The sequence below is a fragment of the Canis lupus genome, chromosome 14 (assembly GCF_003254725.2).
Source record: "Canis lupus dingo isolate Sandy chromosome 14, ASM325472v2, whole genome shotgun sequence".
NCBI classification, from domain to species: domain Eukaryota; kingdom Metazoa; phylum Chordata; class Mammalia; order Carnivora; family Canidae; genus Canis; species Canis lupus.
In genome coordinates this window covers 30,103,190-30,126,359 of record NC_064256.1, presented here as the reverse complement: position 1 = coordinate 30,126,359, position 23,170 = coordinate 30,103,190, and the positions used below count along the sequence as shown (strand labels likewise).

Below are 23,170 nucleotides of genomic sequence, written 5' to 3'. Positions count from 1 at the left end.
CATTACAACTGTTAGGTCAGTGCAGAGAGATGAGAGCGCTGAGATTTTTATGCCAAGCCTGTTGCCATTTTCATTTCCATAGCTATCCCCAGAAAGCTTAGTGTTTTAGAATAGATTAATGAACATTTATTGTGGGACTGCTAACATGGAGCTTAATTATAAACACATTCTTTTTCATTTCCAGTTTTTCATAGCAAGTGCCCATTATGGAAGATTCCCTGATGTTATAATTAAATGTAAGCTTAAAAATAAGAAAACTTCCCCTTTAGTACTGCCACATGTGCATACACACAGGCACACACTTAAATGCATGTGACACAAAATTACTTATATGCATTCCTCAGAATACAAGGTTTATATCCCTCTGTGTAATTTTCCTTCTGTTTGCTATTTGTAAGCCAACATCTTTCTAGACACCAGGTACTTTGTATTTTTTACTTACATTGTGTGGTACTTAAAATAGCATGATAGTCCAGAGACCCTCTGAGAAATGCTTTTTTTCTTTGTTGACAGCCCCCCAAATTTAGGTACTCTATGGTCTTTTTCCAAACAATTCTTAAATATTTTCCTTTGTTTTCAGTTATAAGTTCCTTAAGTAATTTCAACGTAGAAATATATTCAAGAGAAAATAATTTCAATTTCCATCTTAAAAGGAAAGTATTGCAGTTGTGGGAAGTTTGGAGTTTCTTTTCACTGGTATGAGACTATGTGTATATTTTTAGTTTCCAGTATTTGGATACTGAAGGATGGTCCTCTTTCTTATTGATGTATTTTATAGTATTCTTTAGGTTTAGCACAGTTATTATATCATTTAAACAACAAAATACTTAGATGTAGTGATTATTGCTGGATACCCAAAAATTTATGATTGGTGGTGGTTTACTATGTATTGCATAAGATTAAAAATAAATCTTTTTTACTTATTTAAAGTAACTCCTAGCCTTTCTTTGCCCAAAATAGCATGAGCAGAGTTTCTGTGACTTACACATTTTGGTGAATTGATTATCAGATCAAACTATTAGTTTATAGATGAACTTTAGAATACTGTTGTAAATACTATTGTCTAGTCCTTGAGATCATTTCCAAATTAGCTAAACATATACTCTTAGCCTTATTGATCTTTCTTTCTTTTCTAAGACTTTATTACTGTAGACATCGCTATTTATGATTTTATGATAGTTTCTGGATATCAGAATTTAGTTTGTGAAATGGGGTGTTACTGCTGTGCTGGGGCCATTTAAGGAGGGACTTTCTGGAGTCAATTGTTAAATTTTGGGGAAGTTTGAGAACCAGTTGATATCACCTTAACTTAGTGGCTTGAAATTCCCTAAGGTGAAAGTATATACATCATGGAAAGTGGCAACTTGAACTACCATAGGATTTTTCCCTTCCTATCAGTACACAACTGGGAGTGATTCATTCCAAATCATTCAAAAAGAGTATTCAAATATTGCACAAGTGATCAAAAATGTAAAAATCTACAAATGTTTTATTTATGTGCCAGATATGTGCATGACTTTGACTACATGCATATGTGACCAGTGGTGATTGAAGCAAACAAAATATTTTAAATGTTTAAAGTATACATATATATGTATTTACTTACGTACGTACAAATGTACACTTTTTATTTGGTTTACTTTGAAAATAAAAGATAGTGCCATTTAATTATACTCAAAAAAAGTATAATTTTGACTCTACTTTTTAGTAGCAAAGCTGTAAAAAGAAAATATGAAAAAAATAAAATCATACAGACTTGCAAAACCCATTTATTTTTTAAAGGAAACATAATTAAACCTTGCTGATTGGCCAAAGAAATTATGAGCACAGCTGGGTCTTTTAAAATATGTATGGGTAGAAAAAGCTAAAAAAATATGATCACCTTTTTTTTCAAATCAGTTTCATTTTAAAAAACACATCAAGATACATTTCGCTAAAGGCTAGGTGTGAAATGACAGTTAAGTGATTCATATAAAATTAAAAGTCTAATAAATGTGATTTAGTAAAAATTTCAGTTAATTAAGTCTGATTCATGATACTTCTTTAGTTTAATAATATTATTAATAATAAATATATATTAGTGAATTGGTTCTATATCTTAGATATACACACTTTAAATTCCCTAATTTTTCTCTTTATAACAATCCCATGTGGATTCTGTAAATGGGGAATCTGAATTTCAGAAACAGGCTCAGAGGACCACACAGTAAGTAGCAACAGTGGATTTCCAACTCAGGTTGGCAGACTTCAAAGCTCCTGCTACTTTCCCCCAAGTCATTCTTCCCTTCTAAATATGTAAAAGTTTTAAACAGTAAGTATGTAAAGCTGTAAACTTATACAGCTCTAATTATAATCACAATTCTGTTTAATCAATGCAGAACTTTTAAAAATGTGTACATAGATCTGTCCACTGATTGAAATTATTACAAGATAAGCAGAGGATATGCTTTGTGTATGTGTGTGTTGGAAAATTACATTTTAGGAGCAAACTATACATGTCTTCTGTACAACACGGTGTTGACTCTCAAGTACTGGGTACAACAAAAATGTTTGTGAAATGGAAAAGGGAAACACCCTTTCCCTCCAGGGTGTAGTGGAATACTAAATGCTATTTGATATGTAACGTTCAAAAGCTTTTGAAACATTTCAAAAACTATAGTCTGTGATCTATGACATATGAAAAAAATAAAATATTTTATTAAATTGTGAGTTTTGGTGGAGTGCCTCAATTTGATGTAAAGTTACAAGCCATGAATTATCTGCCAAACCTAGCTTAAAGCGGTATACTGACTTGGTAGAGATTAGAAATAGATGTAGAAGTTTTTTCACATGTAGTATAATATAGGAGGTATTACGATAATTTTTATCTTTTAGACTTCAGTAAAAATTTTCCTAGTGTAATTCTTTTAGTCTTACGTTCAAGTTAGTCTTTAAATTATTATGGATGGATAGATGATAATTGCCCTTAAGTTCTTAAGTTTCTATATCAAATGTATAATTGCATTTAAGACCTTCAAAAAGTCTTTTAGAAGTTTCCTATATAGCAATCATTAAGACTTTATAGAATGTTTCATACCATATGTGGGATTAAAGGCTTCATGGGTAGGTGGTTAGAATCTGTTATATATGCAAATATATATGTATATCTTTATATTATCACCCCCCATGAAATGTAGTAATAGTGATATTATTCAGATATTTCCACAAAACGGTCTTATGAAAACACAAGCTATACATCCCCAAATATTAAATTTAATAAACAGGTGCTTGTGATGTTATACCCCAAATAACTATTTATAATTATTTATAGATTTATCTGTATCAGCTTTTATTCCCAATTGATTATAAACTACTTTAGGACTGATTATTATGTTGGACTGACCCATTTGCTAGCACATGACACAATAAATTTTATATATATATATATATAGCACACCACTGTCAACATAAGAGTATAGGCTGTAGAAACCTGGTTCAAAAATGAATTATAGCATAAATTGGTATGTAAATAACACTTTATTATTTAGCCTCACAGTTCAACAATATTGTCAATTCCTAATGGCCTTTCTCTATAGGCAAGCAGATTCTGGACTTGGGTATCATTCTTATCTTCCTTTGTCCAAGAAATAGAAGTCTAGAATCAGTATCTCTGGCCTCAACCTCTTCCTCCACCTCTCAGAATAATATTTATGAACTAAATGGAGGCCTCATCTTTTCCTATTATTCATAGTCTTTTAGACTCTTGCAACCATTCTAGCTTCACTGGTCTCTGCCACCAACGATCTTTGCTTGCATATTCTTTATGGCACAGGCCAGAAGTTCTAAACATTTTATTGTCAAAAATCCTTTTCAGTTACCATTTGATCCCTATACTTAGATCTCATGTTTCAGACTTTTTTCCAAGTGAATTTCATTGCTGTTTTTTTTTTTAACTCAAAATATATATAAGTAGTGAATAGTAGTAATGATGCTGAGGAGAAAGAGGATAATATGACTTGTACATTTTGAGATCCATCAGCACGTGTGTCATTTTCATATTATGCTCAAGCATATTTACATCAGACTTATTCTTTATTCTTTGTTATTTAGAGAAATTGTCAAATCACACAAGTAGATGATTTAATAAGAGAGCTGATTATTTATTTATTCACCTATTTATTTATTTAATAGAAAGCAGGTGTTCCCTAGTCAGTGTGAATAGAATTCTATTTGTGGAAGGGATTTAAATAGTGTTCCATAAATGTAAGTTCTAAATTCTTACACTTCTTCCAGTTGGGAAAATCCCTTTACAAAAATAATCACAAATTGACTTTAATGCAGATGAGTCATCCGAAGACTGTTTTCCTTCTTGCTGGTACAGCTGCAATAAAGAAATAGATGACAAAAGCATTTAACCCTACCAACAGCAATCAGAAGGAAACTAACTGCTGCTTGGTTCCTGAACCAGAGCCCCTGGTTGGTTGGGATTTTATGATTGTTTTTATTTTATTATTTTAATGTATTATTTATTTTTTTATAGTTTCTACTATGAAATTAAAGCAAAATCAATTTATAAATTATTTGCCATTAATCTTCTAATATTATATCTGAGGTTAAGAAACAAATAATTTATTTTCAAACCTTCTATATGAGAGGAAAATTATTAGATAATATTTCTAAGGAAGTAAATAAGTGCACAGTATTTAAGAGAGTAAGTTTGTATGTTTATTTGTTTAATAAATACCCCTGACCTGTTTTTTTTAAACCTATTTAATAGTGTTTGCTAATAAACATTTGTATGCCTTAACATCAAAACAGAATGTGACTCCTATCTACCTAAACTATCTCAATCCATGTAAACGGCTGCTAGGATTCTTTAAAGGAGAAGAAATACACACACACACACACACACACACAACACAAACACAACCTGACTCCAGTTCATTGGATATGCCAGTTAAGTTTTATCAAATTTTTAAATAAAAGCTTTCAGAGAAAAAAAATTCAGACATTGATCCCACAGGACTTAGATAAACTGTCACCTCAACAGTTTCACTGGAAAATCATAATTCAATCTTAAACTTAATTTCATTTGTAGACTAATCAAAAGTAACAGAGGTATTTTTAGGGATTCATTAATTGTCAGTGTAAAATAGAAGCTTGCTAGTTACTATGCAAATTATAAATTTTTTTTGGTTTTATATTGAGTTTTGTTTTCAGAATGAGATTTACCTTCCGTTTAAAGATTGATTGATTAATTGATTCATTTAAGAGAGAGAGAGCAGGAGGTAGTGGTGGGAGGGGCAGAGGGAGAGGAGAGGAAAAACCCAAGAGGACTCTGTGCTTAGGGCAGCGCCCGACTAGGACCATCTCCGGACCCGGAGATCATGACCAGAGTTGAAACCAAGAATCAGTCACTTAAAAGACTGTGCCACCCAGGCACTCTCCTTCCCCCTTTTAAAAGATTTATTTATTTATTTATTTATTTATTTATTTATTTATTTATTTTAGAGAGAGAAAATTTTCCTACAGTTTAAAGGAAAAAAAAAAAAACTTCTAAAACCTGATTCTATTAATCTATCATTGTCAATTACTGAGATTCTGAGATGCAGTATTAAGGTCCTTCCTTAATAATGGCTAGAACTTACAACTGATTATTGAGTTTCCACAATATGCAGGCACTGTGCCGAATGATTTACTTAAGTTAATCCACTTCACTTTAATTCTGTGTTAAAGATGAGAAAAAGGGATGATTTGATTAGTGGAATAAGCAGATAAGTGGCAGAGATGGTGCTCTTAGCCATATTTAGTATCACAATTAAAAATGCTGATGTTTCTCAATCTTTGTTCTTATGAAAAGGCCATGCAAGGGGTAAAGGATATTTAGGGAGGTCTGTAAAATGGATTTATGTCTGTTTCTATAACTGACACTGGAAGCCAGAAACATTGTATGACAGTATGGGACCTTGAGTGAGCCCCTCAGTCACTGAGTCTCATTTTTCCCATCTATAAATAGAGCGGGTTTCCAAATAGATGATTTGTAAGGACTGTTCAGACTCTAAAATTCATGCATATTAAGTCAGGCTGTTTCAGATTTATTATAATAGAATAATTAAATTAGTATTATGTGCTTTGATGTGCTAGAGAAACATAATGCTCTCTTCTGAAATCTATTGACACATCACATCTCTAACAGGATAGTTTAGAGAAATGGCAAAAAAAATGCTTTAACGATTTTATATGCACCATTTTACTGTTTTGTCTGGATAATTCTCAGAAATTGTTAGAAATTCTCAGAATCTCAGAAATTCTTAGAAATTATTATTCTGCAGTTATATATTTGGATAGATTAGCATTGGCAAAAACACTTTTTGAGCAATTTTTATCATGAGACAATCCAGTCGTTGAGTTGAAAGAGACAAGGATTGGCCATAGCGTAAAGAAGGTATTATTTACACACAAGAAATTCACCTTAACTTCTGAATCAAGCTGATCACTCCTAGAGAGAGTTGTGTACCACGGAGTTACTGATATCTTGTCTCAAGTATTACCTGTGTGCAGTGGGGCTCAACTGGGAGAGATTTTTCCCTTTGGAGACTTGGACAATATTTGTAAACATTTTTGAATGCCATAACTGGGACCAGGTTGCCAGGAATTAGCCAATATAAATACATCATGCCCAGTTCAATTTTAATTTCTGATTAACTTTTGATAGTTTTAATGTAAATACATTCCATGCAATATTTGGGATATACTAAAAAATGCATTGTCTACCTTGATTTTTGTTGTTGTTTATCTGGATTTTAAATTGAACTGAAAGTTCTGTGTAGTGTTTGACAGTGCCAAAATGGGCTTGAGAGTTGCTACAGGCATCTAGTGAGTACAAACCTGAATGCTGCCAAACATCCTAAAATGCCCTATATTCATATTTCACTGAATATAAATTTAACAAGGTTTATCTAGTCCAATATGTCAATTAATAGTGCTAAGAATAGTAATTATAATCTGTGTACGGTCTGTTCCTTCATTTGTATAACATTTAGTATCCTCATTTTTTTAAGTATTTTATTTACTTATTTACTTTAGAAAGAGAGCATGCATGCACCTGTGCAAACAGGGAGAGTGTGGGAGGCCTTAAGAGCAAAGGGGGAGGGAGAGGGAGAGAAAGAATATTAAGCAGGCTCTACGCAGCAGGAGAGCCCTACCCATGGACATCCATCTCACGACTCTGAGATCATGACCTGATCCAAAACTAAGTCATATACTTAAGCAACTGAGCCACCCAAAGCCTCCAGCCTCCTCAGTTTTAAATTTTATAATTTAAATTGCTGCTTTTCTATCTGAACATGTTTAGAGATATCATTACAGATATAAAATGTAAATAATATTCCTTGTTCCCATCTCCTATTAATTAAGTGCTTTGAAAAGCTAATATAAAGTAATATTGCTGTGGTGTTTTCTCTTTTTTTAAGCTGAAGATAATTTAAATTCTGATAAATGAACAAAACCCCTTAGGATTATCATTGGAATCATAATCCACAAACAGCATGAAAATCCAAGTTCCAGCAAAAACTCGGAATTAGGTGCTTAATATTGGGAATATGAAGATGAGTAAAGAACATTTTTTAATCTTAAGTTAGCTGGAGTCTAGAATTCCGAGAAGCAAAGCAAACATGAAGATGAATAAGAAACTCAATTTATTATGAGTTACCGCTATAAAAATACATTAGAGATACTGGTGGCTTAACAAAAAAGTCTCAGAATCACGACATAAGTGCAAGCCCTCACACTGTTAGAGGATATAGATTTGTCTTCCAGAATAAAAAACAAAACAAAACAAAACAAAAAACCTTTATAGAAGCTCTCCTGTTCCAAGCTTCTAGCAGAATTGGTACTGAAAATTTTGGTGCCTTACTGCAAAAGCGGTGTGGTGTTTTCGGAAGCCATAAGAGATTTCCATCCTTTTTGCTATATTGACAGCTGTAAACTAGAAATGTCACAATTCTGGCACTGCCAAGTTACTTATTATCCCTAACTTCTGAAAAGAGTTTGTTTCCCTCTTTATTCTCTCAAGGCTACAGTAACACCATGGAACACAAAGCCATTTCCTGACATAAGAATTGAGGAGGAGGTGAATGGGGGATGCCTATAGAAGTTTGCATCTTCTGCATGCCCTTGTCCATTGCTTCTGCAAGAATTGGGATGTAACGTGGATGCTAGGATTATCTTTATATTTGCCTCCAACTACTGAATAAATGAGGACAGTAGTATGTATGAAACATTTATATCCTACTTGAGGAAACAAAGGATCCACGACTACCACAGAATGTGGTAATCATTGGAAGAAAGGAGCACAGATCATTTGATGAGATCTCACAGGAAGGGTGCATTCTTTAAACTAATAGGATCAGGAAAATGTATGTCAAAAGCTCTTCACTAGGTGTTCCATTGGAGTGCAAATGGTGATTATTGTAAAGTCCTTTGCTAGCAGGCACAATTCAAACATGTATGTGTGCCTTCTTTTGCTGGACAGATGGCCATGATATTTCTGTAGTTTATGTTTTCTCTCTGGAATATAGCAAGAGGCATAAAGTCAATTCTGGGCATCTGTAACCAGTTTCTAATCCTAGAAGTATGTAGCAAGATTGAAGAAGTTTACATTTACCCAGAAGACATATGCTGGTTTTGTTTTTGTGTTAAATACTTTGAACTTGGTAGTGAGAACTAAAATTATGCTAAATTTGACTCGAGTAAGTTGCATTGTATTTTCATTTTGTGTGTCTTTGCCTCTGTTTAATTTTTTAACCAAAATACTCTTTTGTTTAAGAATATTTGGAATTGTACAATATTAATTTTATCAAAATTTGTTAGTTCTTTCTGTATTTTACTTTGTTTCTGTGGCATAGAGGAAGGACCATTAGGTTGACATACTCTTATTATAGAAAGAACTACATAGTAATTAAATAATAAGAAGGGCAAGGTAATGAAATTAAAACCAATTGTTAACGTGTCATTCTTTAAAAACAAAGGGACTCCACTAAGAGGAGGCTGCAAGGTAAAAATGGATTCCTGTATTTATGTGCACAAAAAGTAGGGAATTGAAATGAATTATTGACTGATAATCAAAGGAGCAATGAGCAAGGAGGCTCTGTAGAATTATTTTTGCATGTTGAATTGCCATTACTATTACCAATACTAAACTAAAAATGGTCTTTGAAATTTGGGTTTGCTGTATAAGTAAAGAGAAACAATTATTATAGCTCTATGTTTTTCACATCAAAGGTGCAAGAAATAGTGAATGTTTTCAGAACTAATTCTTATTCGAGAATGAGTATAGTGGCTTCCAATCATATTTTTTCCTGTAACATCTCAGTATATAATATTCATTAGTAATAGTAGATCACTAAGCTATGGTTTTCAAATCTGGAGAGTGGATCATGGATTGGCAAGAGGATTTAAGAACCCCTGGGAAGGTTGCTTATTCTGGAAAAAAGTCTGGAGAAGCTGATATTCCTAGTCATTAAGAAGCTGGAGTAGCAAGTTGGATAAATTTCCATAAGGTAGGCTATTTCCCATTTAAATGTGAAAATACTAGCACCAATAGGATTATTCTATAAATTTCCCTGCCTCCATCCACAATCCTTATGCCCATGTAATTATAATTATTAGCTTCCGATACCAACCATTTGTGCAGCTTTGTTAATAATAACAGAATATCTATCATTTTGAATAGAGTACAAAAACATTGATACAAGAAGTTGCAAAGGACTAAAATAGACAATGGCTTAGTATTCAATCTTCCTTTGGAGTATGGAATAAATATTCATTGTAGTCTAAGCTATAGAGACATTCCTTTACATTTTGATGTTTTACAGACATAGGTAAATTATATTCCTCATTTAAACAAGTTAATAAGCTTACCCAGGTTAGCCAAAAAAATATACTCAATCATACTTTAATATTTCTCTTTTGCTAAAAAGCATTCTATGGCACTAGTGAACAGACCAAGCCCTTACATTACTTGTCTTCAATAAAACATTATTATCTTTTGGCATCCTCTTGCACTAGGGGAAATAAAAAGTCACATGTGGAGAAGTTCTAAATGCTAGACAGAAATGATCCTTGGAGGGCAATTTTTATCCTCCACGGAAGTATTGCAGACTTCTTCCATTAGCATAGTCCCAGGGAGCAAAAGGTTAGGGAACTGGGACTGCCAACTCTACCTGAACACATAAGTCAACATTTCCTCCAAGCAGCGAGGGAGTGTGAGAGTGCACCCACATGTGCCTTAAAGCATCTGAGACGAGAAACAACTATTGTAATATTTTACATTGGAATATACTGTACAGATGGTGACATTTTGTTTGTGGCTGTAGGGAAGAAAGTATGGCAGTTTCCAGATTCCCCCCTCAACACCTACCATTTGGCATAGGATACAGGAGGTTGAAGAAAACGGAGGGATATTTGCCTCAGTTGAAACAGCTGGAAAACAGATGGAAGCTGGTGTGCAATTTGCCAAAAGCCTTGTTCAAGCGTCCCACTCATTTTCCACCAAAGAAAAACTAGTCAGGTGATAGGAGTGGAGGCCTTAGGGTTAGCAAATGATGGGCTTCAGGACATGGACAGGGAAAAAGAAGAAAGACAAATTTTTAAAAATCTGAGATTATAGGAAATATAAGTGCAGAAATGTAGTTCCAAGGAGCATGTTTTCAATAGTAGGAAGCAAAAGTGGGAGCAATGTGGGTGAAAACCACAACAGAATCACAGATACACGGATGAAAGTGTACACAGAATTAATTGACATTGGTGATACCTCAACTGTATTGGCACTCTCTCTCGGGTGATGAATTCAGGAAGCACACACCCACTCTTCATCAAGTTAATTACAATATAACTATCCCATGTGTGATTATGGTAAATGTAAATGTAAGTGTGCACAGTTTGCATTGTTTTAGTCACTGGATTATACTCTGTGAGCTACTTTGGTCTGGAACTCAGGCATTCAGTAAATTGCTTTTGGATTTAAATGTTGAATTATAGCCAGATTTTTGTTTAAATTCAGTCACTGGATATATAAACCTCCTGTTGTATATTTCTAGTTATAATGGGCATGTATTTAGATCCACTCCAAATGACCATTTTTACAAGTATTGGCCCAAGTTCTGTGTGCTTGTGTATTTGTGTGTGATGTGTGTACTGATTTTGAAGGACTTTTGAATACTACAAAAGTTAAAGTATTTCAAAAATAAATATAAATTAATAGGCTTTCCTCCATGTGAATTTGTTCATTCATGCTTATATAAGGGATTGTGTTAACCATGAATCATTCAAATTGAATTGCTTATGAGAAAAAATGCTCTGGCTTTGCTGTCAGTTTCCAGAGTTGCTTTACAGAAAGGAAAAGAGTGTTGTCCCCATATAAAGAATAATCGGCTGCAGATTTCAGACTGAGCATGGCTCCAAATTGGCATCAATACTTTTGATTCACAGAATATAGATCCTTTGAGAGGTACTTATCTGAGTATTCTAGGCTATGACTGAGTTTGCAGTCTGCCAGGACAGTCAATGGAAACATTAAATTAAAAAAAAAAAAAAGTCATCAAGGTTTGCTTACACCTAATAGCTATAAACGCTCTAAAAATGTAGAGGTTGGTAAATCTGTAGCTAAATAATAATAATAATAATAATAATAATAATAATAAAAATAATAATAATAATGACTGAAGCTTCCACTTTGAGTCAGGTAAGTTGGCATTGTGTAGGCATACCCTACCCGAGAGTTCATACATCATCTATTACAAAACTTACCTGGTCTTAGTGGCTTATTATAAGGTAAAGCCTATGTGTGACATATCACAAACCACTTTTGCTCTGAATAAAGCCCTGCTTGCTCTGCCAACGTGGGGAGCCAGTCAACACAGGGGTAAGTGACACACCCAGAAATGTGGTCAGTGAAATCTGAGGAATTTCCGACTGTGCCACTGCTTCAGTGAATCATATGGTCATCCCTCAGAGGAAAAGTAATGGCCAGTGTGCCAAAATTTTGATGCAGACTTTTTGTAGTGGCTGCTGCTGCTGGACCTATACAACTTTACATCTGGCCAACAGAGATTCTAGTAAGAGTCAGAATGAAACTGTTTACATCAGAGTGCCTTGTCTAGTGGATTCCCATTATCCAGGGCCCTCTTGACTTCAGTTAGACTTTCTTAGCCAGACAGAAAAGAACACTAATATATATATATATATACACACACATATATACACATATATGTATATAATATGTATATTACTTATCATAGTTAAACATCACTGGGTGAAGAAACAAATGTTGCCCAAAAAGATCTTTCCTAAAGTATACCATATTACATTTGTCAATTAAAAAAATTTAAAATGTCATTCTTTGTAACCCCTTTTTTAAGGGTTTTTTTAAGAGATGGAGGAGGGGCAGAGGAAGAGAGAGAAAGAGAATCTTAAGGAGGCTCCATGCCCAGTGTGAAGCCCAACATGGAGCTCAATCTCACAATGCTGAGATCATGACTTGAGCAAAATTAAGTTGGCTTAGCCACCTGAGCCACCCAGGTGCCCCACACTTTGTAACCTTTTATTAACCATCATTTTTCCTATATTGCTTTTCTTGTTTGGGTTCTTTGTACTCCCACCTAATAAAGACATCACAATTTGTGTGTACATGCACAAAAATAGAGAACTGAAGTCATTTTTAAGAGACCGTAATTTTTAAGAGACTTTACCTTGATCATGTTGCTATTTCACTGAAAATAGATTCAACATGAATTACTAGAGCTGGTATGATTACCTGTTATTGGTTTATGTGGAATTTTTTCCAATATAGGCACATATTCTATTCTTCAGTATATTAAGAATGTCTTCTAACCTACATCTCAGGGATACGATAAGGATAAGTAAAATACTATATGTTAATTATACCTTAAATGCATAGGAATAAAAATGGAACACTATGCTCCAAATTTTTATTATTTCTAAATGGCATTATAAACTTTGGTGTTTGGATAGCTTTTTTAGGTGTTGTGCATATCTCTCTCTCTCTCTCTTTTAGATTTATTTACTTATTTTAGAGAGAGAGAGAGCATGCACACACAAATGGCAGGGAGGGGCGGAGGGAGAGAGAGAATCCTCAAGCAGACTCCCCACTAAGTGCTGAGCCTGCCACCAGGCTCAATCCCAGGATCATTAACCTGTGCCAAAATCAAGATCGGCTGCTTAACCCACTCAGCCACCCCGGCCCTCCAGTGTTGTGCATCTTTGTCTATCTCATATATAGTGAACAAACATTTTAAAAATGTTTCATATTTTGAGTCTTATGAACACAATTTTATTTATAGATTCCACATTAGAATAGGTATTATATAAAATAAGAGAATAGAATTGCTATTGCCCTCAAAGAGACTAAACTTAAATAGAAATTAAAAAGTCATTAAATACACACACACTTTTATGTATGCTTTGTCTGACCTTGAACTGACTTTTATGGTCCAGTTGCTAAACATTCAAATTGCTTAAATATTCACATATTAAGTCAACACTTTTTTTCTTAGGAATTAAAGAGTTCAATCATACCTAGATCCCAAGTATACATATTAAACAACTTATTAAACACAATTTTACATCCGAAATTGTTTTCTAGAGGTGGTTTATTTATTTATCTTTTTATCATATTAAGAGCAAATACATTTTTTGTTCATATTTTGAAAGAATATTAGACACTTTGCCAATTAGGCTGAGTCACAGGAGAGCAGATCGAAAAAGTAAGAAATGTATCTTATCCTGTTGTGAGATCAGTCTTCTGCCTTTGCTCTCTGTTTCTCCATATCTAACATAGTACCTGAAAAAGTAGTTATTCAGTAAATGCTTCTGGTATGAATGATATGATTGTATGCATTTGAATGAATAAAGTCAATTTAATTCTCTCTTACATTCCCCCCAGATTCCCAGGAAGGAAATTACAAGTCAGAAGTCAATAGCAAACCCAGGAAGGAAAGGACAGCTTTTACCAAAGAGCAAATCAGAGAACTTGAAGCAGAATTTGCCCATCATAATTATCTGACCAGACTGAGGCGATATGAGATAGCAGTGAATCTGGATCTCACTGAAAGACAGGTAAAGTTGGACATTGTTGTGATATGGTATTTTTAATTGTGTTGAGTCAACAATCTTCTCTCGCCATTTTTGAAATATCTAGATCTGTGGTTCTTAAATGCCATTTGTAAGATAGGTGTTCTGTTCCATGATGAAGTTTTGGCACGGCAAAATGGCAAAATTAAGGATAAGATAGCAGTGTTTTTAAGGAAAACTACATTTATTCAGTTTAAGGTATCATTCTTTATTCTGTATTTGTGTCCTTCCTATATATTTTGGTTTAAAATAGTATTTCTTGTATATAATGATGGCATATAGTGAGCAATTCTTTTTTGCTTATATTTTAAAATCTCCTTATTTTGGTATAATAGAAAGCCAGCAACCCCATATTAGTTTCCTCTATTGCTCAGGACAGGGTTTGCTATGTTGCTGTAACACATTAACCCCCGGACCTCCATGACATAACAAAAAAGTTCACTATTTGCTCACTCTCCATACTAACTTTACAAGTTCAGCATTATAAACAATCAGTCACTCACGGACCCAGGCTGACTCTCTGGCATCTCGACATGTGGTGTCCTTGGTAACCACAGGAGGTAAGAAAGAGGTGGAGGTTCATGCACTGACCTTTAAATGTTTTCACCCGGAAATGACCCATGTCACTTCCATTTATACTCCAAGGTCCGGAAATCATCCGTGGTGCCACTTAAGTTCAAGGGGGGCTGGGAAATGATGGGAGCAAGGGCCCATAGGTCTTTCGTAAATATTTCCCAAATATTTTTGAACTGATATTGGTCTCAAAAATTTAAATTTCTGACATTGACTCATTTAGAGAACACTTTGCAATTATGAACGATCTGTGGACTCCAGTTGATAAAACCTAAAAGGTCCTTTCTTGGATTTTACTTGCTCCAGTAGTGCTCCCAGTGCATTCTTTTTATGGATTCTGATTTGCCCTGGGAGAATCTAGCTTACTGATGGTTAACAGTTGCTAATCTTTAGGAAAACATTCCTGAAAGGCAAATCCAAACATCTTTATGGACAGTGCAGTTATGATTGGCACTCCTAGGACTAGAGTCTCATTTCCTTTCACTGTATGCACCTCCTCCAGGGATCCCATCAGAACCAAAGAAATACCAACAGGGTGTGGACGTATGAATACTATCTTAGGAGAGCAAGTTATTTTATCCAGTTTCTTAAATCATCTGCTTTCCTTCTGTTAATTTCTGGATTTCAGCTTTTGTAGGGTATTTCTGGGGATTGGGAATATAGAGAGAGACACTTTTATGTGGTTTTATTTATTGGCAGTTTATATTTTATTAAATATTATGACTAGTGCCTAAGTTGTGAAGCACAACATTTTCTTTCCCTTGAACTTCACAGACAAACTCCTCTCCATAAGTGTACAACATTTGGCATGCTGGAAAGGAGAATCCAAAATCTACATTATTGGACATCTGTTTTATTTTCATTTTTTTTTAAACTGGGAGCAGATAAAAAAAGAAGGGAGGGAAAGAATTACATATTTTAATGTTCTTATCCATAGACAGTGAATTCTAGGAAATGCAACCATGTTTTCTATGGTACATAAAGGAAACAAGCTAAGACTTGTTTCCAAGCTATAGAAATAATGGGATGCAGTACTATACTCTTAGCCAAGAGGGAATGTGAAGATTCTGTGCTTGCTATTCTGGGGATGGCTTTGGTTACCTGTGATTTTCTGATTATAAAGCAGAAGTTTCCCTTATGGTTTAAAATAATTTCTTTTAGAAAAGCAATTCTATAAATTTGGTCTGGCAATTTTTTAGGTATTTTGGATATGTCTTCCTGAGTTGTCATTTATGGAAAAGGATGATATGTAATTTTAAGCAAAATACACACACATACAATTCTAATCTTTGTTTTTGTTTATCAAAGGTCCCTTTTCAATTTTGTTATCAGTTAGCCTTGACTATGTAACAAACATTCAAAAATCATAGTGGTTTCAACTAATAACCGACATTCAATTTGCTCACAGTTTTGTGGGTCGGGGATTTTGACTGGGCTCAGTTGGATGGTTAAGCTGCTTACCTTACCTAAATCTCCCATAGAGTTGTAGTCACGTGGCAGGTTTGGGTTTGAAGAGCTGGTTGGTTTAAATAGTCTCAGCTGGGACATTTGTCTCTGTTGTATGTGGTTTCATTTTCTTCTAATAGGCTCTCTGAGACTTTTCAAATGGGGATAGAAGCATTGTCAGGAATAGAAGAAAAACTCCAATGGACCAAGGCTTTCAAGGACTCTCGTTATCTCATATTTACTGATGACTCATTGTCTAAAGCAAGTCATATGACCAAGCACAGTGTCAATGTAGAAGGAGATCATTTAAGGAATGGATATATGGAAGGAAGGTGACATTTGCTGGAGGCCGTTACCGAAATGATCTAACTATAGTGTCATAGGGGAAAAAACAAACAAACAAATCTTGAGATATAATTGGATTTTGAAAGAATTGAAATTTTATATCGTGAAGATTTTTTTATCCTATAAATCTTTATTTCCAGTTTTTCAGATTAATATGAAAAAGAGATGCATACATGTGGAATCTAAATTCCTAGTCAAAGTTAAGTCTTCAGAGGGCCACTATGTGACAGTGAGAAAAATTGAATTATTATGATAAAAATTTGAATAGAACAACTAGATTTTCCATTGGAATTTGGATTCTTAGGCAAGTAACAATCTCCCTAAGTCACAAAATGGAAATTAAAGCTAACTTCTCTTGCTTCTACTCAGGTTTATGTGTTATAATGAATATGAAAGAATTTCTAGCATAAACTGAAAAACACAACTGTCAATCAGAGGAAGGAAAACTTTTTGCCATTCAAGGCATAGTGAATTAATTATTTTGTAGCACAAATATTTGTTGAGCTAGATGCTAGAAATAAAATCTTGCTAAAATAAGCTAGACGAGTCTCTGCTAGAACTCTTGGAAGAAGCAAAAATTAAACAAATACTAGCAATTGTGATGAGTGTTGACTGTCATAAGAAAGGAATGACAGAGTTGAATGGGAGAACATTCCCTGATTATGCCAGATGTTTGTTTTTTTCCTAGACTTTTATATAACATGAACTATCTCACGCTGAGAATCTGAAGACTTTATGTATGTTTTCTGGGATGGATTTTACTATGCTCAATTTATCAGAAAAACATTGTATGCTATCAGTCATCAATTTTACTATTCTTAAAAGTCTGAATGCATATTTCTCCAAAATGCCAGAGCTCTTGTCCCAGTGAGATATTTTCAGTTTATTTTCTGAAGCTTGGACTTTTAAAGTTATAAATGTAGAATTATAAACTAAACCCATTTCCTTCATCTTCTTTTAGTTGTGACATAGCAATTCCATTATTTTAATTTTTCATCAATGCAGTGCCTGCTTATCTATGTAATCTGTTATCCTAGCCCTATATATTCTTAAATAGCACCCCTTTAACAGGATTACCATATGTAAAATATTCTAATTGTAGACATGTACTTTATTCATTTCCATTCTGCAAAATTTATCTTTCCATACTTTAAAATAACCTGAGACTTAGATCTCACTCCATATTGAGCAGTGTTTTCCTTAACTTTAATAAAAATTTCAATCTCCTAAAATATTTTTTCTTGACTTTGTAAAAGCTTTTCAAAACTCAAATGCAAAGGCAGAACTTTTATGTGTATAATGTAAAGAGAAAAAAATAATATTAAATAATTTATAACAATTTATGGCAGAATAGTTTTACAGAAATAACTTTCTCCTGAATGAAAACTTAATTTATAATCAGAAGTAGTCTCTAGATATACTTTCATGTAGGAATTTTATATAATTGCCTATGAAGTATACCTAAGTATAACTGATATGTTATTTGTAAATACTCTTACTTTGTTGATACCACTAATCAATATACTTACTACATTTTATTCTAGGCCACATACATTTCATTATAAATATTTACTATAAATAAAACATATTTGCTATGATGATTAGATTTCCTTTAAGGAAAAAGTAAGATACGTTAAATCCTTAACTATCACTGAGTCCTTGAACTTTCAACACCCTCCCTGAAGAATAGTTCTGTAATTTTACAAAGAAGTCAGATTCTTAATGTTTGTTTCTCCCATAATGCAATGCCTTCACAGGTCAGGGAAGTCTATAATCCCCTTTGAACTCCATCTGGTCAAAGAAGAAGAAAAAGAGGCTCATTCCACGAAGTTATTCCACCTTAGCACCTAAGTATTAAAGAAGATTACTTTATGCTAAATAAAAATGGAGATACTAGAACACAGTCGAGCTTCATATATTTTTAGTTATATAATGCTGTTGTGTGGCAGTTACCACTCCAGTATCTACCAGCTTCTCACTTAGAGTTTCCATTTTACAATATATTCTTGTCTACCCTTCTCAATCAACAGCTAATAATCCTCAATTGGCAGAGCTACCTGGAATATTTTGAAGGCCAGTCAGTCTAAAGACCCTCCTGTCCCAAGGTATTTTTACATTTGACATGCTTATTCTGGCCTTTTCATCCATCCAGACACACTTGGAGAAAGCTGCTGCCAATTTTTTAATATCTCACAGTGGGAAGAAGAGAGAAGGCAGCTGCATGAAACTATAACAGGAGTGACAAAATGGACATTTTTATATGGCCAAGGCTGCCAAACATAGAAAGTATGGGAGATCCTTTCATTTCACAAAGCTAATCAAAGGTGCAATGTTGCAGATTTGTAAACTAGCAAAGATTACTGGAATAAACAGACCGAATTCAGGATCCCTCTGCCAAGATAAATGGAAAATCCCACCTAGTTGGATCATATTTCATTAGTGGAAATGAGACGGATTATGCTTTGTTTGTTACTCCTAAATCATTAAATGGCTCAATGCCAAGTATTTTCAAAATAGGCATCCATTTTTTGGATCACTGTGAAGGAGAATTTTCCATGTGCCAAATAAACACTGGTTTTGACTTTTGCTCATCAATTTATACAATACTTGTGCTTTGCAAGTTTATTTCTACAAATTCTTATAAATACTTTTAGTTATTTAGCTAATAAATTATTCTCAATGACCAGATATATTGTCTGTTTAAGGTAATTCAGGACTACATGTATAGCCAATTATGTCAGAATATTTCCTCATTTCTTTAAAGTAGTATTTAACAGTCACCTCTAGTAACAATAAGGCATTTCTTTGCTTAAATTATGGTATCTGCTATTCTAAAAGATTAAACATGTGGGGCTCCTGGATGGCTCAGTTGGCTGGGCATCGACTCTTGGCTTTGGCTAAGGTCGTGATCTCAGGGTTGTATGTTAGATCACTGTTCACGTCAGGTCTTGTGCTCAGAAAGGAGTCAGCTTGAGATTCTCTCTCTCTCTCTACCTGTCCCACTGTCCCTCCCCCTGCTGAGGCTCACTCTTGTCAAATAGGTGAATAAAATCTTTAAAAAAATAAAAGTAAAAAAATAAAAAATTAACATGAGTTGATTCTTACTGGAAAAATGATAATTAGCATAAGGTGGAGGAGTTGATGGTGGAATATGATAGAAATTTCATTTGTAATGGAAAGTGGTATTGCCTAGTACTGCTGTTATTGTGTTTTTTTTTTTTAAAGAAATGCAGATAGGCAATTTACAATCTTTACTTTTTAAAAAAGATTTACTTATTTATTTTAGAGAGAAAAAGAATGTGAGCAGGGGGAGAGGCAGAAGGAGAGGAAAAGATAGAGAGAAGCAGACTCCCCACTGAGTGAGGAGCCTGACACAGGAATCCATCCCACAATCCAGAGATCACCACCTCAGCTGAAATCAAGAGTCAGAGACTTAACCAACTGAACTGCCCAGGAGTCCTGGGACAATGGACAGTCTAAAAGGCAAATGCAGAACTATCTTACATACTACAAAACCAAGGCTATAGTGTAAGAAGCATAATGTAAGACAATCAATTATAAAACAAGATCTATAAAGAAAAGTTCAATGAATTAACCCTCTCCTAAATCAATTTTTAGAGATATTACCTGTATAAAGTAGAAGACTGAGAAATAAGCAATTGATCTCTAATAATTTACAAATATAAATACCCAGCATGAAATAATGTAGAAAAAATTTCTGAAAAATAATATAGCCTTGAGAATATAATAACATAATATAGCCTTGAGAATATATAACAAATCAATTTTTTAAATGTTAGATGGATAGAGAAGCAAATACAGATATGTATCTATATGTATATATACACATACATTCACATATATGTCTGTGTATATATGTTTATATATGTAAAATTTTAGAAACTTTATTAAACTTGCTCTATAGATTCTTGCTATGAGCATTCATCAAACTGATATAATGAAAGAATAAAGATAGTTCTTTTTAATCTCAGAATTGTCACATTTTATTTCCCAATTTCTTCAATAAGGAAACAAATGTATAAATTTATGCTTAATCAGTAAGTCAACTTAACATTCTGAAACATAGCATGCATTGCATCACAGGATCACCATTTTAAAATGTAATACTAGAGAAAGAAATTTCTACTATGAAAGATTATTCCTTTTCCACACTGTCCTTGCATACATGTGATTTTTTTCATGTCATCTAAAGGAATTCTAAAACTAATAAGCTTCTAGAAATTTTGAGGAGCCAGTTTTGTGCTGGATATTTTCAGTTCTAAAAAGATGTTCTATTATATATTTTTTAAAAGATTTTATTTATTTATTCATGAGAGACACAGAGAGAGGCAGAGACACAGGCAGAGGGAGAAGCAGGTTCTATGCAGGGAGCCTGATGTGGGACTCGATCCCCAGTCTCCAGGATCACACCCTGGGCTGAAGGCGGCGCTAAACCACTGAGCCACCCGGGCTGCCCAAGATGTTCTATTATTGACATATGTTTATACGGCAGTATATTCATATGGTCTGTGACATCTATAAACTAATAAATACAGACCTAAGAGAACAATTTGTAGAGAATCTGGCTGTTAAAGAATTTCTACCAATTGGTTGCCATAGTTCCATCACTTGTCATGAGAACCTCAAAAATGCATTCAATTTGGAATAGTTTTTAACCTCAAATCTCTTTATCATTTCTCATTTTTAATGCTGGAAAGTTTTTTTTTTATTTTATTTATTTTATTTGAGAGAGAGCATAGACAGGCGAAGGGCCACAGGAAGAGGGGGAAGCAGACTCCTCGCTGAGCAGGGGTAACATGGAGCTCCATCCCAGGACTCTGGGATCATGACCTGAGTGGAAGGCAGAAGCTTAACTGGCTGAATCACTCAGGCACCTCTGGGCAGGTTTTTTTTTTTTTCTTTTTTTAAATTTTTGAACTTTCTCCAGATATTAGGTTATTGACTATTTTTTGTGGTCAGTGCATTTGAATATGATAGTAATTACTATTACACTTTCTTAAAATAATATTAGATATAAGAAAGTGATCCCTAAATCTAATAAATGAAATGATGAGTGTAGTGAAGGCTCATAAATATTATGATATTATAATAATGAACTTAAGCTTGTCTGGAAATAATCAGAATATTAATTTCATTAGATTGAACCATAGGAAGTTGCCTATTATTCTACTGTCTTGATAAAAATAGTGTATTCCTATGTTTCAACCACATATTTGTATTTGAGGAGTCTCCCTTAATTAGATATGACTAGAAGAGTCTGCTCATATACCATATATACCATATCAAAATGGTATATACTGGTTGTGATATTCTACTATTGTTAAACATCATCCCAGAGATTAGGCAAAACGTTGAGAGCAAAGGCCATCATTCTAGTTCATCTTAGTGGTGTGAACAAAACAAATACCAGTAGTGGCTCAGGATACACAAATTCTATGTATTAAAGATTTGCTAGTCAGGAATTTTTTAACACAAATAAAGGGCAAAGGTGCCTAATTTAGTTTTGATATTTCCACACAAATTTACTAAAGTCATATGTTCATACTATGCTTAGGTAAACAATATTTCACTTAAAATAACTAAAAGGTATACCTACTTTTAAAATGCATAAAAAGGGATCCCTGGGTGGCGCAGCGGTTTGGCGCCTGCCTTTGGCCCAGGGCGTGATCCTGGAGACCCGGGATCGAGTCCCGCGTTGGGCTCCCGGTGCATGGAGCCTGCTTCTCCCTCTGCCTGTGTCTCTGCCTCTCTGTCTCTCTGTATGACTATCATAAATAAAAAAAATAAAAATAAAATGCATAAAAAGGAGGATTAGGAAATAATAAATTTTCACTATAATATTATTGAAATAGGCCATTTGTATTGAATTTCCTCAGGTATGACAGAAAGAGGTATTGTTGTTAGCATCTATTACTACCATGACATTCCTAAAAGTCAATTAAAAGGAATCACTCCTCTGAGAATTTTGCTTATCATGTAAATGGCTACTTTGGTTGCATTTTTGGAAAGGAGGCTGTGCTATTGGCTTGTAATAATACCCATAACGTACAATTTAATATGGAGAATTTTATTTGTTGCCTCAAAAAAGTTTTTTTTTTTTTTGGAATATATAATTTGCTATGGCTCCCAATAGCCAGTTTGTTTAAAAATATGCAAAATATGCAAAATAGTAAATATTTTATGACTACATTGGTAAACCTAATTCTCAAGTATTCTAAATAAGAAAAAAAAAGAGGCTTTGAAACTAAAAACTAGAGAGGCGAGGAAATGATTCATTTGGTCATAAACATTATACTAAAATAGAGGATAATCATGAAAGGCAGCCCTCTAAACAAGAATTCAGGCTTTGGCCATGGAATATATCCTAATACCCTTCATCCTCCCACACACACAAACTGATACCTCCCAACCCCATGTTGCATGGCTGTAGAAACAGCACTGTCAACTGTTTGCTCCCACACACTGCTTGGAAATAGCTGAGGGATTCCTTCTCTTAATCAGATATAAATCTATTCAAGCAGGAAGAGTATTTATTTTCCTCATTTTTCATCCTTACCTTATGGAGCATTCTTGGTTCTAATTATTCAGTTCAACTTCTGACTTTGCCACTGAATTACTTGGGTAAGTTTTTCTAGAGTGTGTTTACCTTGGCTAA

The 23,170-nt window shown here is 33.9% G+C and overlaps 1 protein-coding gene across 1 annotated transcript in view; it reads left to right on the top strand.

Moving 5' to 3' along the window:
• Positions 1-23,170, top strand: part of MEOX2 (mesenchyme homeobox 2) — a 65,318-nt gene that overhangs the window by 34,243 nt on the left and 7,905 nt on the right. Inside the window, exon 2 of the mRNA XM_025464254.3 lies at positions 13,943-14,115. Within this exon, the coding sequence (XP_025320039.1) occupies positions 13,943-14,115 (173 nt within the window). The remainder of the gene's footprint in view (positions 1-13,942; positions 14,116-23,170) is intronic.